General features: G+C 41.5%; 2 protein-coding genes across 3 annotated transcripts in view; both read left to right on the forward strand.

Moving 5' to 3' along the window:
* cbfb (core-binding factor subunit beta) overlaps nt 1–771 on the forward strand; it is a 20,605-nt gene extending 19,834 nt beyond the window's left edge. For both annotated transcript variants that reach the window (XM_079742990.1, XM_079742991.1), the window contains exon 7: nt 1–771. This exon is cut by the window's left edge. The gene's annotated coding sequence lies outside the window, so the exon portion shown is untranslated.
* Nucleotides 772–1,870: 1,099 nt separating this feature from the next.
* On the forward strand, nt 1,871–13,978 carry phaf1 (phagosome assembly factor 1). The gene is made up of 16 exons (XM_079743026.1): nt 1,871–3,042; nt 3,381–3,463; nt 4,236–4,319; nt 4,629–4,672; nt 4,953–5,032; nt 5,699–5,793; nt 6,230–6,294; nt 6,552–6,664; nt 6,810–6,943; nt 7,085–7,168; nt 7,930–8,012; nt 8,124–8,167; nt 8,263–8,312; nt 8,612–8,670; nt 9,768–9,840; nt 9,939–13,978. Exons 1-16 carry the CDS (start codon nt 2,979–2,981, stop codon nt 10,014–10,016), a joined length of 1,233 nt encoding a protein of 410 aa, XP_079599152.1. The 5' UTR covers nt 1,871–2,978; the 3' UTR covers nt 10,017–13,978.
* Nucleotides 13,979–14,146: the final 168 nt, after the last annotated feature.

Below are 14,146 nucleotides of genomic sequence, written 5' to 3' on the forward strand. Positions count from 1 at the left end.
GTGTGTGGGTGGGTGGGTGGATGAACCAGCGGCTGTTTTGCTGCCACCATTGGTTAGAATCACACGCGCAGCAAAGACAACCGGTGGGACGGGATGGTACGGAAGGCAAGGCTGGAGCTGGCGTCTACCAGAGAATAACTTGTTTTAGTTTTTATTAGTTTTTATTTTTATTAGTTTTTTTTTACATTTGGTGGATGCAGATCTTTGAGTGGGTTAGGGTCAATCCAAATGTCCTTTGTCTTCCAAAGGGGTTTTGCACTATGTGATCCAATCATGTGGCCAAATCGTTAATTCATCCCCTCTTTATGCATGAAACCAAGCACACATTGTTGTTATTGTTACGGTACCATTGTCATGTAGAAATTAAGTCAGCACACTCTTTCAAAAAATTAATTAAGTAACGGTGATACAAGGTTTGATTTAAGAATTTCTTATTTTTGCAGTCCAAAGTTTTCATACAGTGGTGCCCTGAGGATGTGTCTGATACATTTACTGCATGGTTCTCTATACAGGACTATAGAGAATACAAACAGAGAAGTTATTTTTTACGAAACAAACCAGTTTTTCATTTTAGCCTAGAAGATCTTTACTGTTTTCAATGGATCATCCAGTCGTTGCTTTGCATGGAAAAGAACAAATTACCTTAATGCAATGTCAATGTCAAATCTGGCTGCAGCACTATGGTCATGAAACATGGTTGTTTTGTCATCAGAACAATGTTTCTGTGAAATATATTGCTGTGTTTACCTTTTATATAACATTTAGTGTGTACTCTGTGTCTTCGTTGTTCGTTATGCCGCTTCGTTGTGTATTAGTTGTAGCAACGGTAGCTTTTGTATATTTGAGATTAGTATCACATAGTAATGTATGCTTAGTAGGTTTTAGGACATGAGGCTTTTAATGTTATTTTATTTCGTTTCATTTTCCTGTATAATTTTGGGCAGAAGTTTTAAGATGACTCAACCCCTTTTATTGCAAAACTAGTTTTATATTGTTCAACTCTGAGTTGATTTCTTTCTTTGAATTCAGTGCATACAGCTATTGTACTATAATTATTGTGTCTAAGAAGAACTTTTTTTTGATGAACAGAGACTTTCTTTTATGTCCTTGTGATCTCTCATTAAGATTTTTAAAACAGTTTATTCACTGTTTGCGAAATCATCCTGAAGGATCTTCAGCGCTCTGAAAACTTTCATGGTGAAACCAAAGAAACAACGTCATCCTTAATCCGAACATAAACATGCAGATATTAAAGAAATCAGCTGTTCAAATATGTGATTCAGGGGATATGACATTTCTCAATAGGTGGCTTGGCAGCTCATTAACCAAGCCTGTTTAAATGTGCTAGGGAATGACTCCGCCAAGAGTTATGTGTTGCTGATGAATGCAGGGCGAAGGAGGAAGGATGTATGAGGGGTTGGTGGTGGGAAGTCCTCGACACCCAACGAGGTGGAGATGGAGGGTTAAAGTGTGGTGAAAGTGGAGGAAGTTTTTGAGGAATCATGGTCAATCCTGGTGATAGGGGGAACGTTAGGAACAACCTATTAACCCAGGGTTACAGATACAGTGAAAAATTACTCTAAATCGCCTAGTGCTTTATAAATGTCTTTTTTTAAAACGAATGTCTTATGTTGTCAGGTTCAATAACTATATTGAGTCATTATACACAACAAAAGACTAAACGGACTGTTCTCGACCGTATTGAACATACCGTCTGTATTATGAACTGACCCAATCATTGGTGTAAATGTGTAATTCATTGAGCTACAAGTGAAATACATAAACAACGATGACGTCATCACGTCACCTTGCGTCTAACACAGGAAGTTGAACTATCAGCTGATACAGCTGGCTGTTGTCGAGGCTTGAAGTTACCATCGGCAGACACTTAGTTGCTGCTTTCTGATATTGAATTTGAAGGCATATTAAAATCAGGAAAGAAAGACAGCGGTGCTGATAATCTTCTGATAACAAGTTTCGCGTCGCCTATATTTTAGACAATTAGCACCAGCTGTAGAGCTAGCTCAAGAGCTTGACTGCAGTGGGAGGAATACATGAGACCGCTAACACATAGCAGCTAAGCCTGATTTCTTTGTTTTGGCGTTGTCACATTGAAGCGCAACGTTCTTGTTGTGTTATTCGATTGCCGGATAACAGTTGTAGATATACACGTGTCTATTTATATTTGTACTTTATTTACTGAATGGTGGGGTTGCTGTTTCCCCCAGTCACGTTAGCAGTAGCGTTCAGTAAAACACCACCTTGTTGACAAGCTGCATGCTGTCGTAACCAGAGTGGACACATAACGACATGCATAACATTTAATGCCGAGGCGGGGATTGCTGTAAGACTATTTATGTTTTAATGATCAGAATTATTTTTCTGTTGTTGTGGTTTGTCGTATTGCTATCGGCTATTCCTATTGGAACAAAAGGGGAATGAAACAAGTTACAGTTAGTTAAATAACTACAGAAGAACCGAGGCTGGACAATAATTACAAGAGCTGCCCATCTCTGAACAATCTGCTTCGGATCGATTAGAAAGTTGACAGGCAATAGGTTATCAGAAAGCCTTGTTGGCTTTGTATGTTAGCTGCCCACTTGGCTGATGTGTTTATGTGCACACCGTGTGCCCTGGCTCTTGTGGTTCACCAGTACATCGTGATAACAACTTGAATCATCGTTTGTTTCGCACCCTAATGGGTGGTTGGGATTTTTTTCTTCTCTAATTTTGGACACTAGCCTGGCCTGTTGACAAGCTAGCGTTTTTTGTTGACGTGCAGTAAGAGTAGAGGTTTTAACCCTATGAATTAGAACAAATAAGGAATAGGATAAATCTGACGTAACCATCTATTAAGGCAGCCATCCATTTTTGGAGATAGTCTTAAGGATTAAAGTCGAAGACAGTAAAGATAGAGCGAGGACCCCCAAAGGGTCCCATTGTCTCTTTAGAGGGGAGCTGTACCTTACTACTTGCCAATGCTGGATCTGGAAGTAGTGCCTGAGAGATCGCTAGGAAATGAACAATGGGAATTTGCTTTAGGTGAGTAATAAAGCAATCTTTACTAGTAGATGTTTTTGAATATGTGTACATTGTTGTGTATAATGTCTTGTTCAGTCTTCTAGATTACCATGTCAGCATAACTAAAATTATATTAAAATATGTATAATGAATATAGGTTTGGTCACTATTCAAAGTTAATAATATTCATATATTATTTCTACATTACACTGATATATTATATAATACAAATTGTATTGTATATCTAATTTCAGAATGCAGTTTTCCTGTGCCTCACATTTTCTGCTTTACCTGTTCTTAGCCTGCTGTGTGAGGGCTTGGAATATACTTTCCATCCTTATTGTTGTGTGTGTCCTCAGGGATGCCCCTGGCTCAGGCCATTTCCATTCTTCAGAAACACTGCCGGATCATCAAGAATGTCCAGGTGCTATACAGCGAACAGGTGCCTTTCTCCTAGTCTTCCTCCTAGTTTTATACTTTCCCCAAATAAAAATAAGTAGTACACATTAAATAAGACATTGCTTATAGAATAATGTGCAATGTTGCCTCACAAATTAAGTACTAGGTAAAGGTGGTCTGAAATACATTTTGTTAACATTTGTACCCGTGGTGTAAAGGGTGTACGTTGAATACTAAGTTGTAGGTGAACCGTGGGTCTCTACTTTGTTGCTGTAATTTTTGGTCCTGCATCGTTTGTTCTGACCGTTGTCAAAAGCTTGTTCAGTGACATCTGGTGAGCTTTGTAATGGAATAGTGATAATGAACCTCCTCAACTAGTCCAAGGAACGTGTAGCAGGAAGGCCGAAGCAGGACGTCTAACACCCTGTTGTGAAGTAACATTTTTGGATAGGGGTCATTGACTTGTGACAGAGAGCTCTTGACTACACCAATGACGTCGAGACAAATCCTGAACCCACAGCAGCTAGTTGACAAAGTAGTGCAATCTGGCCTTGACTCCCAAGAATATTTGCATAACACCTAGATACCTGATTACGCCAAATCTGCCAAAGCAACTAGTATTTGTTAATGAGATTCTAGAGCTTTTATAATGACCTATTATTATTCTTTGTTAACTCTGGTGTTCAAGAAGACAGAACAAACGCTGATTTGTTCTGAGGACGTTTTTCTACTTGTCTCTATGTCGCCATCCTCAGCTTCATCCAAAGAATGCCATGTCTATCTGTATCTCTCGTTTATATTCCCCCTTCCCACAGACACCACTCAGTCACGACCTCATATTGAACTTGACTCAGGATGGAATTAAACTACTGTTTGACGCAGCCAACCAGAGACTCAAGGTAACCAGAACAGAGTTCCCATTGACTCCTGTTAATGATCACATGATCAGTGTGGTGCCAGTGATGGGAAAAAAATGTGTCCATATCTGAAGGCATTCTGCGCAATCAGTCCTCACGTGATATTAACTCTGCTGTAATAGAAACCTCTGCTGTTAGCAGTTTGGGTGATACGGCAATAGTGCGTGTGTGGATTTTTATGTTAAACAGGATTGGCATGTCGGATCAGAGTTGTGTGTAAATGGGTGCGTGTGCGATACCCATTCCCAACAGGGGCCTTAACACTGTTATTGTGTGTTTTTGCCTCAACAGGTGATTGAAGTCTATGACCTCATCAAAGTGAAGCTGAAGTACTGGTGAGTAATGGTGTGAAGATTTGTGATCTTAGAACCGTAGGTCTCAACCTAAACTGTCCCAGCTGGTATGGAAACAAATATTCTGTACTGGATTATTCTCTCTAAACGTATTTTTGTTACACGATCATTCCTCCCAAAGCCGTAGCCACCTAGAGTGCATTGAGAGCAATTTGGATTTCATATTTAATATTCTCACTGTGACTGGTGATGGTGTATATTTGAAGTATGTGATGATGTCATTGATTTAATAAAACAATTCTGCATGTTTGTGTTGTTTCAGTGGGGTCCATTTCAATTCTCAGGCCATTGCCCCAACAATAGAGCAAATAGATCAGTCGTTTGGAGCTACGCACCCTGGAGGTAACTCAAACACACATGCGCCATCTAACTATCTGTACAATTCTGTAATATATGTTAAATAAAGATTAACATGCATACGATTTACTGTGTAGGACCCTAGTCTCAGCACTATTATTTTCAGATGGTATACAGTTTACTCTAGTGGGAAGAGTATATGGCTAGAATGGTTAAAAAAATAATGGACTACCTCCAGCCAACTTGCATTCTTCCAGGCTTGCTACAAGCCATTCATTCATTGCGTAATAAGAAAACCAACCAAATGAATGTAGGAGGGTTTCAATCATTTGATCTCTTTGGTCTACTTGACCAAAAATTAAAGAATAATCAAACAACAACCAAGTTATTATTCTTAATCTTCTTAGTCTTAATATTTTATTGTCAGACAACCATTTAGTTGGGTTTAGTTGGAAAGCACAGAAATGCACTTGACGATTGTAAAGACAGTTCTAATGTTTTTCTTACAACTCCTGCAAATCACAGTAGCAAATTATTGTGTGCTTGCAGTTCCTGACATTGTAGCTTATAAAGGAAGATTACAATAATTATTCCATATAATATGCAATATTCTGTAAAAAACAGTATTCGTCTCCTTGGGGTGTTGGGTTGGGATTGGGATGGGAAAAAAGCTTATTTTTAAATAAAGCATGATATTTTCGTGTTTTCCAGTTTACAATTCCGCAGAGCAATTGTTTCATCTAAACTTCCGAGGTCTGTCCTTCTCTTTCCAACTGGACTCCTGGAATGAAGCCCCCAAGTATGAGGTGAGGACGTGTGTTATCTCACCCAGAAATGCATAGTACTACTTGTATGTGTATATCGGAATTTGACAGCTGCGCAATAATTTGTTTAATGAATGGGGCTGAATAGAACTGAACATAATTCATGCAAATAAAAAATGTGCCTTGTACCCTGTAGTGCCTGCTGTAGGACGGTACTATTACTTAGCTTCCACTTATATAATATTGACACAATGATCAACCTGATGATACCAGTATTGCAGAAACAAAGTTTCCCAATTTTGAATCTGAATGAATCTATTTTTTTCAAACAATTAATTTATCTACTCAATTGTGTCAACACTCTTTCTCCAAAGTATGATAAATGAAGAATAAGGAGTAAGCAGGGGCCTTAGGAGTGTTGGACTCAATTCCAATCAGTATTACTAGTTGCTTTACCCTGGGCTTCACCTCCTATTAGATTCCACATGGGGCCATGGTCAAGAGGATGCATATCTACACTGGCAACAACCTCCAAGACACAAGGTCACACACACACACACACACACACACACACACACACACACACACACACACACACACACACACACACACACACACACACACACACACACACACACACACACACACACACACACACACACACACACACACACACACAGACATTGACTAAGCGCAAATGTACAAAGTTACAAATAAACCCCAAATATCCTCTCACTTCAGCACACTTAAAGTTCCCCTTTAAGTGTGCTCACAGCTCTTATGTTTATTTCTTTCCTCAGGGCTCCACTGATGCCGTTGGCGTGTTTCCTTGGTAACGTGTATGCTGAATATGTGGATGTCTTGAGGGACGGGGCTGGACCCCTGGGGCTTAAACTGCGCCTCCTCACGGCAGGTAATGTGTGTTTATTAAAGTATGACTCAGCTCTACCCAGAGCATGTTTTTAAATTCCTGAGTTTGAGTTTTGCCTGGGAGGTAAATTGAGTATCCCTGATGGTCATCTTGTGGTCCCCTCTCTCGCTCCCCTGCTGGGCGGCAGGCAGTGCCCCTGGGCTGATGGCAGACGCCAAGGTCAGGTCCGTGGAGAGGAAGATCTTCTTTGGTGACTCCTGTCAGGACGTGATGGGCGCTCTCGGCTCGCCAAACAAAGTCTTCTACAAGTCTGAGGATAAGGTAGGGATCCATCTGACCGGCTCCATATCGTCTGACGGCTTCACATCACAGTCGTGTGTAACAATACACTCAATCGGGGACAATATCCGCCTTGGTTTGCGTAACTTTTATATCATTTTGACAGTCTGCTGTGTGTTTCAGATGAAGATCCACTCTCCCTCGCCCCACAAGCAGGTCCCTTCCAAATGCAACGACTACTTCTTCAACTACTTCCCCCTGGGAGTGGTATGTACCGCCAGCCCCTGGGCGCACCGTCACGTGCACTGGAGCGGATTTAGGTAGTTTAGGTGTGTTATTGTGTGCACAGTGCGAAATGGTTCACCGCACGAGGCTCACGTGCGTCTGGGACACTGACAAGGGAGCGACTTCCTGAAACAGAACCAGCTGGTCTGGTTCTGTTTTATTCCCTTCTCATGCAGACCCCAACAGCTGTTATGTTACTTTTATAAATGTTATAATAAGCAATGTTGCATGTGAAATCCGCCGTGGCATTACACTATGTGTGTCCTGGAAGCCTAACCCTTACTCGGACGTGGACATTAAATGCATCGCTGCCCAGACGGAGCTTCACCATCCACACACACCCCGTGGCGTTATACTGTACGTGTCCGGGAAGCCCTTCCCGGGGTATTCAATAAATTGGAACCCGGACAGAGCCCCACGCGTCCACACAAACCTCTCCGCCGGTGCCCCTTGGGCGTGGCGTCAGACTACCTTGGAAAAGCGTAGTCTGACGTCATGAAAAGAACACCCCCTGTTTTCGCAGCAGAGTGGACCGTTCACATAGTGTTTTGGGGAGGATGTTAAAAACATAGGATTTTACCCCTTTTTTTCTCTAAATCGGGGACTTATTTCATTTTTTGGGTTCGCTCGCTGTTAAATCTACCAGCCCACATCTTCCCTCTCTTTGGAAGATGACATCGGTGTAGTCCGTTCCCATATTAACCGTCCAGACCCACAGTGATGTGGGATGTTTTGTTTTCCAGGATATCTTATTTGACTCCACCACTCATCTGGTAAAGAAGTTTGTTCTGCACACCAACTTCCCTGGACATTACAACTTCAACATGTAAGGCTGAAGTCATTTTTCTATATTATTATTCCCATGATATTTATCTCATGGTTAGGTTTGGCTGTGAATATTTTTGGATCAAACTGGAATGTTAATTTTCCTCCTCAGATATCATCGATGTGACTTTAGGATTCCACTCGTCATCAAAAAAGGTAGGTGTGGCTGTCCCGAGCAGTGACATATGAGTAAGTGTCAGTACCCTCTGCCCTGGCCTCGTTTAACGTGTGTTGCTTCTGGCTCGTCCCAGGTGGAGCCGACGCTCAGTCAGAGGACTGCACATTGACCACATACAGCAAGGTCAGATACGTATGAAATGGATGGACATGACACGGCACAAAGCTGTTTACCAGATTAAAGTTGGAGCTGCTTGTAATGGCTTGACTTGTTGTAATGCTGTTGGGATTTTGAGGAAGCGTCGTTGCATTTAGCACGTAGTTACATATTTGTGTGCTTGCAGTCTCACTTGACAATTTTAACATACGATGCAACGGCAATGAAAACAACACTCTGTTTTTATAGAAGTCACACATGGTGCTGTCAATTTATTGCAAAAAAGTAATTCTTATATAACAGTATAAAATATATTTGTATGTTAGTGGGATCAGATCCAGGAGCTACTAGGACACCCCATGGAGAAACCTGTGGTCTTACACAGGTACACACACACACACACACACACACACACACACACACACACACACACACACACACACACACACACACACTAGAGGTGCGATAACTATGCAGAGCTGCTTCCCCATTAAACTGCTTTTTATGACTCATCAACATCTGGAATATCAATGATGGGGAGCCTAATGCCACGCATGAATTAAGCTGACATCACATTTTTATAATGGTAACTGTATTTTAACACCATTAGTCATCCACCAGTCAAACCTTTTAAGACCATTAGGGCAGATGTTAACTTCGTAGCCTTTCAAGCTCTTCTTAAGACTGAGAGGTTTTTAATCCACGTAATGCCAACAGCTGTGTTTGAAGAACCAGTGAACCCCATGTTTAAGAGGGAATTCAAACACAATGTGACTTAAAAAATGTGTTTTAAACTGAGTTTTGAGAAAAAGGGGGGCTATTATCCCCATGGTTACGACCCACGCCAGTACCATCGTTGTGTGACTGCTATGAGTGTCGCAATCAGTGAGGTTGTATATGGAATGTGCAACACACTGTGTCGTTATACTATATGTGTCGGGGAAGCCCGACTGTCACTGCGAAGCAGACATGAAATACATCGCTTCTCAGACGGCGCTATACACACATGCAGTATAGTGCTTCTACACACAGAAGCACTATACTGCATGTGTCCGGGAAGCCTTTCCCTCAGACGCGGGTGTTAAATAAATCGCTGCTCAGTCGGAGCGTCCCTATCCACACACACACACACACACACACACAGTGGCGTTATACAATAAGTGTCCAAAAAGCTCAACCTTTCTGACAGACACCGCACAAACCGCGTTGCCGGTTTCCCCTTGGTCGTGACGTCAGTCTACCTCAGAAAAGGCAGCCTGACGTCACGAAAATATGCAGCAGAGATCGTTGTCTTGGGGAGAATGGCAGAAACATTGAATTTTCCCCCTTAGGGACTTATTACGGCAACAGTGATAAAATAGCATAGATTTCTATGTTGATTATCATACATGATGTCATACAGACCTAATATGACAATAGTCTTCCTTCAGAAAAAAAACTTGAATGTGTAGTGAACTCATCAAGAGTGCGTTTGATTGGCAGGTCGTCTTCAGCCAATAACACCAACCCCTTTGGGTCCACCTTCTGCTTTGGACTACAGAGGATGATCTTTGAGGTCAGTGTCACCTGTGCTCAGTCATATTAACCAAGCATCACTCTCCCAACACTGGGATGCTGAAGCCCATCTCTTCCTGTCACTCTTCCCTCCCTCAGGTGATGCAGAACAACCACATAGCCTCGGTGACCCTCTACGGTGCTCCCCGGGCTGTGTCCGGTAGCAGCACCCACTGAGCAGCTCCCATTTGGCACTGGTTCCAGATACGGATCGATCCCATCGGAGCCCAGAACCCTGGAGAGCACTTTGCCCAGGGTATGGTCAACCGTTGCGATCCATCGCTGCAGTCGCATTCACTCGCCTGATCTACGACTACCAGTACTTCCAGTCTGTCACAAATCTGCCATCAAATACCCAGCATCTACATAAAACAGTGCCCTGCCAATATATAGAAAATGCATTATTTCAATATGTGTGTGCCACCTCAAGACCCCACTTATGTTCTCCAAGAGACAAAACACACCCTGCCCTTTTCAACACTGTGGCAGTCGATGTTCGCCCCCCCCCCCAAAAATCGGGCAAGGAGCCCACTGTGCAGAACGTTAGTAACAGGATGTAGGCCTTATGATGGGGTCTTGCGTGTGATTAAAAACAGAAAAGCAGAAACCATTTGAATGGATTGAACTTCAGACAGGACCCTCTTCTGACCAGAACCCTGGCCTTTATCCGTCTCGATACATCTGGTATGTTAGATTCATTGGGCACTATCATGTGGAGATCCTGGGATTTGGATAGCAGCCAGCAGGATGGGGAACTCTCCACCACACAGTGTCCTCTGCCCGACCAGAATCACTTTCTTGTGGCCATCCCCAGTGGATTTAACATCAGCACCCTTGAAGTTGGATACTTGCTCTCAATCTACCGTAACAACCACGCTCAGACGTGATAAGAAAAAAACCTGCGCCTGGCCAAGGAGACTAGATTTATATGTGCAAGATAAGCAGGCTGTGTAAAGGAATTGACCACAGCTGTCCTGCAAGATAAGAATCCTCAGAAAACACAGGCTACGCCCTGAAATAGTGGCCATTCCATGGCCGATGTCTTAAACCACAACCCAAAGCTGAAAAAGTTTAGAGGGGTGAGCAGGAAAAAAGAATCTGGAACAGAACCGCCCCGAACCCTCTTACCCAACCCTCTGGCTATATTCCCGCTTACTCTCACAAACACATTTTTATTCACAAGTATAGAATCATGATACACAAAGATTATTGTCCATGCTCAAACGCAAACAGGCCCAGAAAATGAGAATGAGAATTTGCATGCATTTACTTTTTTAATGGAAATTCACATCACACGTTTGTCCTTTTTTTCTTTTGCTAGAATGGGGGCTCATGCTGCAAACAATTTGCATGCACACACACGCACATAAACGCAATAAAGCATAGTAACATGCTGGTTATGTGGGTTTACCAGAAATTGCATGAACTTGGTACATGGTTTGCAAATGACAGGGTTAAAGACAATAAGCACAAATTGGTCATCTCTTTTTAGTTTTAACTGCATGCTTGAAGAAGCCACTGCAAGAGCTTCTCTATTCCCCTTTTGCTCTTTATGTTCTCACGTATTGTCCTCTGTCCTGTTACACAGTTCTATCTGTTACCATTTCGCCGTACGGTCTGCCATCCTTTGGGTTTTATTAGTGTTCCCCAGCAGTTCGAATGGCGAGCGACTCTGTGCGGTTGTTGTCACGTTTCATTCTCATGCAGAAACTCTCACGTTCTCCCATTGCGCACACATCCATCCTACCTGTGTTATTCATCTTCACTCTGAAATAGTTAACCAATTCATTTCCAATGGCATGTTAATTTTTGGAATTGCCAAACATCATAGATGAATTTACTTGGTCATACTTAAACATAGTGTTCAATCTCCTGCCATCCATTGCAGTATTAGCAACATGTCTTCTATACCCCTATTGTTGTACTCAAACAGCCGTCTTTGTATAAAATGCACTTTCAAACCATTTCTGGGAGTCTGGGAAATTGAGGTCAATCACAATCCCATACAAAATTCAATGGCAGAATGTGACCACAGTATTTAAATACATGGAATTGATTAAATGATTTGTACCATTTTCAATGAATCCATGTTCCTTTGGTTGTTAGCTAAAGCAAGCCCTGTATGAGTGCGTTTCTGTTGTAAATCCATTAGTTACCTCAGGGGCCACGGGCATGCACTCGTATGCAACGTTCACATCTTTTCTCGGATAAAACATCTCTCTAGGATATGCTTTGACCTGTTTCATGAGACATTCGTTGTTTTCCAAAATGAATTATGTAATTATTACAGCAGTAGCTATAATTATATGAATTTATAACAATGGTGAATGGTAAACACTCAGCTTACCAAAGGCTTGTCAACTGCACACTAGTAGAATGTGAAAAGCATTGTGATTTTTGAATCTCTCGTAATCCAGCAAACAAATATTATTCCACCTACGGCCAGGACATATATTTTGATTCAAAATCATTTCACTGCCGGTGAAATGACACAACCCCATACTACTACTTATAGTCACATGACCTAACTCGTGATCACAGGGCAGTGCCCCTGTTCTTGAGAATATTTTGTCCATGGGCCCTGGTCGGGCCCTTTTGGAAACTGGCCCAACTGTAGGGACAAACGTCACAAGGCATTAGGAACAAATATCTTGGGCTACCGCCTTTGGCTTTCATATATCCATATCAGCATGAATGAGGTCTGGATTTCTTCAAATGTTCCCTTCTATTTGCTTTTGTGCAATGAACATTAAGAAGATATGTTAGCTATCTAAATATGTAAATAACGCTTAACATTGTGCCTCATATCCTACCAGGCTAGTCTTTAACTACCCTTCCTTTGTCCTTCCTCCGTCCTTGTATCTATACATTTCGCGAATGCATTTGAACTGCATTATGTGTGTGTGTTTTATGTGTGTGTGTAATGGAGCATGATGAGAAGTGAGGGACACCCTTGTTTCCCCACTGTGGATTAAACTATCCATAGTTTATTGTGGTTAGGTCTATACAACAAACGCTCCCATTCTCTTATTTCCTATCACTCCTTTAAATATTTCCTGATCTTCCTGCAAGCTCAGTAGGAAGAGTGCTTTGAGACCGGTTCAGCAAAAGCTTGTTGGCCTGTCCAGTGAAATACATAACATGGAGATGTGTCTTGGATGGCAAAGTCATTGTATAATGTATGTAAACTATGTAATGCTTGTTAAGCTTGGACAACAATGTCGATTAACTAGTGTATCTGGGGGGTCATCTTCGCCTTGTTTATGGTACATTTAAGTTCAATGAAGCTTTTGGATTCATTCATCACTAGAGTAAGAGGAAAATGGGACTGAATTGGTTCAAAAGATGTGGTGTTTATTTTATTTTTATTTTCTCACTAGACCGATTCTTATCATGTCGGTTTTCTATTTGTTGAAGACCAGCCCTGCGTAGATTTGTCTCAGTGCTGTGGGAAGAAACTGAACATATCCAAGTACACCACAAGTACAAGGGGACAGTGTATTCTCAGGTGAACATAGCAGACCTTCCATCCTATTTCATTTTGAAAGCTAAAGGAACACTTGACTGAAAACCTAAATCCATATCTTGAGGGTCTGTGAGGCCACTTTCTCTTTTCCCACTGGAGATACTTAATGGATGAACGATTGATAATCATCGTTATTTCATATGAACAATTAATGTTCTGTGTAAACGATAATCTTAGTATAGAACTATGTATTGTCTTTGTATTTTGTATTCTATATTATGTATATCGCCCTTGTTTCCCTCAAAATATTTTCTTTGGTGAATTTCAGAACATTATATACCATCTCTGGAAATGGGCCGGGGGCTGATTTGTGGATCAATGCAATGTAGTATTTTTACATTTTCACTATAAGATGTATGAAAGGCTAATCTGATTAATCAGAGAAAAAGACAAACATACCATTAAGGGCCAACCAAGTTTAGCGCCACCGTTACTTTGCTTAGCTTGAATGCTTCCGGGAAACGCTATCATTACAGTTCAGTTCCTCTGTTAGGAGTGTGGCATTTTGACTTTCTTGGATCAACAGCTCATTATGCATTATATTTGTAACATCTAAATTCAGTTTCTATCTGTACAACCACGATAATAAAAGTAAATAAATGGATGTGAAAAAGTGCAAGGTGTGGTTATTATTTCCCGTTGATGGATCCATATGAACACCACTACACAGGGCTGTGATAAACTCATCAATTTCTTCAGGTACCGATTACAAATTGGACAGTTACATTAGGACTGTACCCTGTTTCATCCTGAACTGCTGCAGAGAAGGTCTGCTATTTAG

The sequence above is a fragment of the Pollachius pollachius genome (genome assembly GCF_949987615.1).
Source record: "Pollachius pollachius genome assembly, chromosome: 9".
NCBI classification, from domain to species: domain Eukaryota; kingdom Metazoa; phylum Chordata; class Actinopteri; order Gadiformes; family Gadidae; genus Pollachius; species Pollachius pollachius.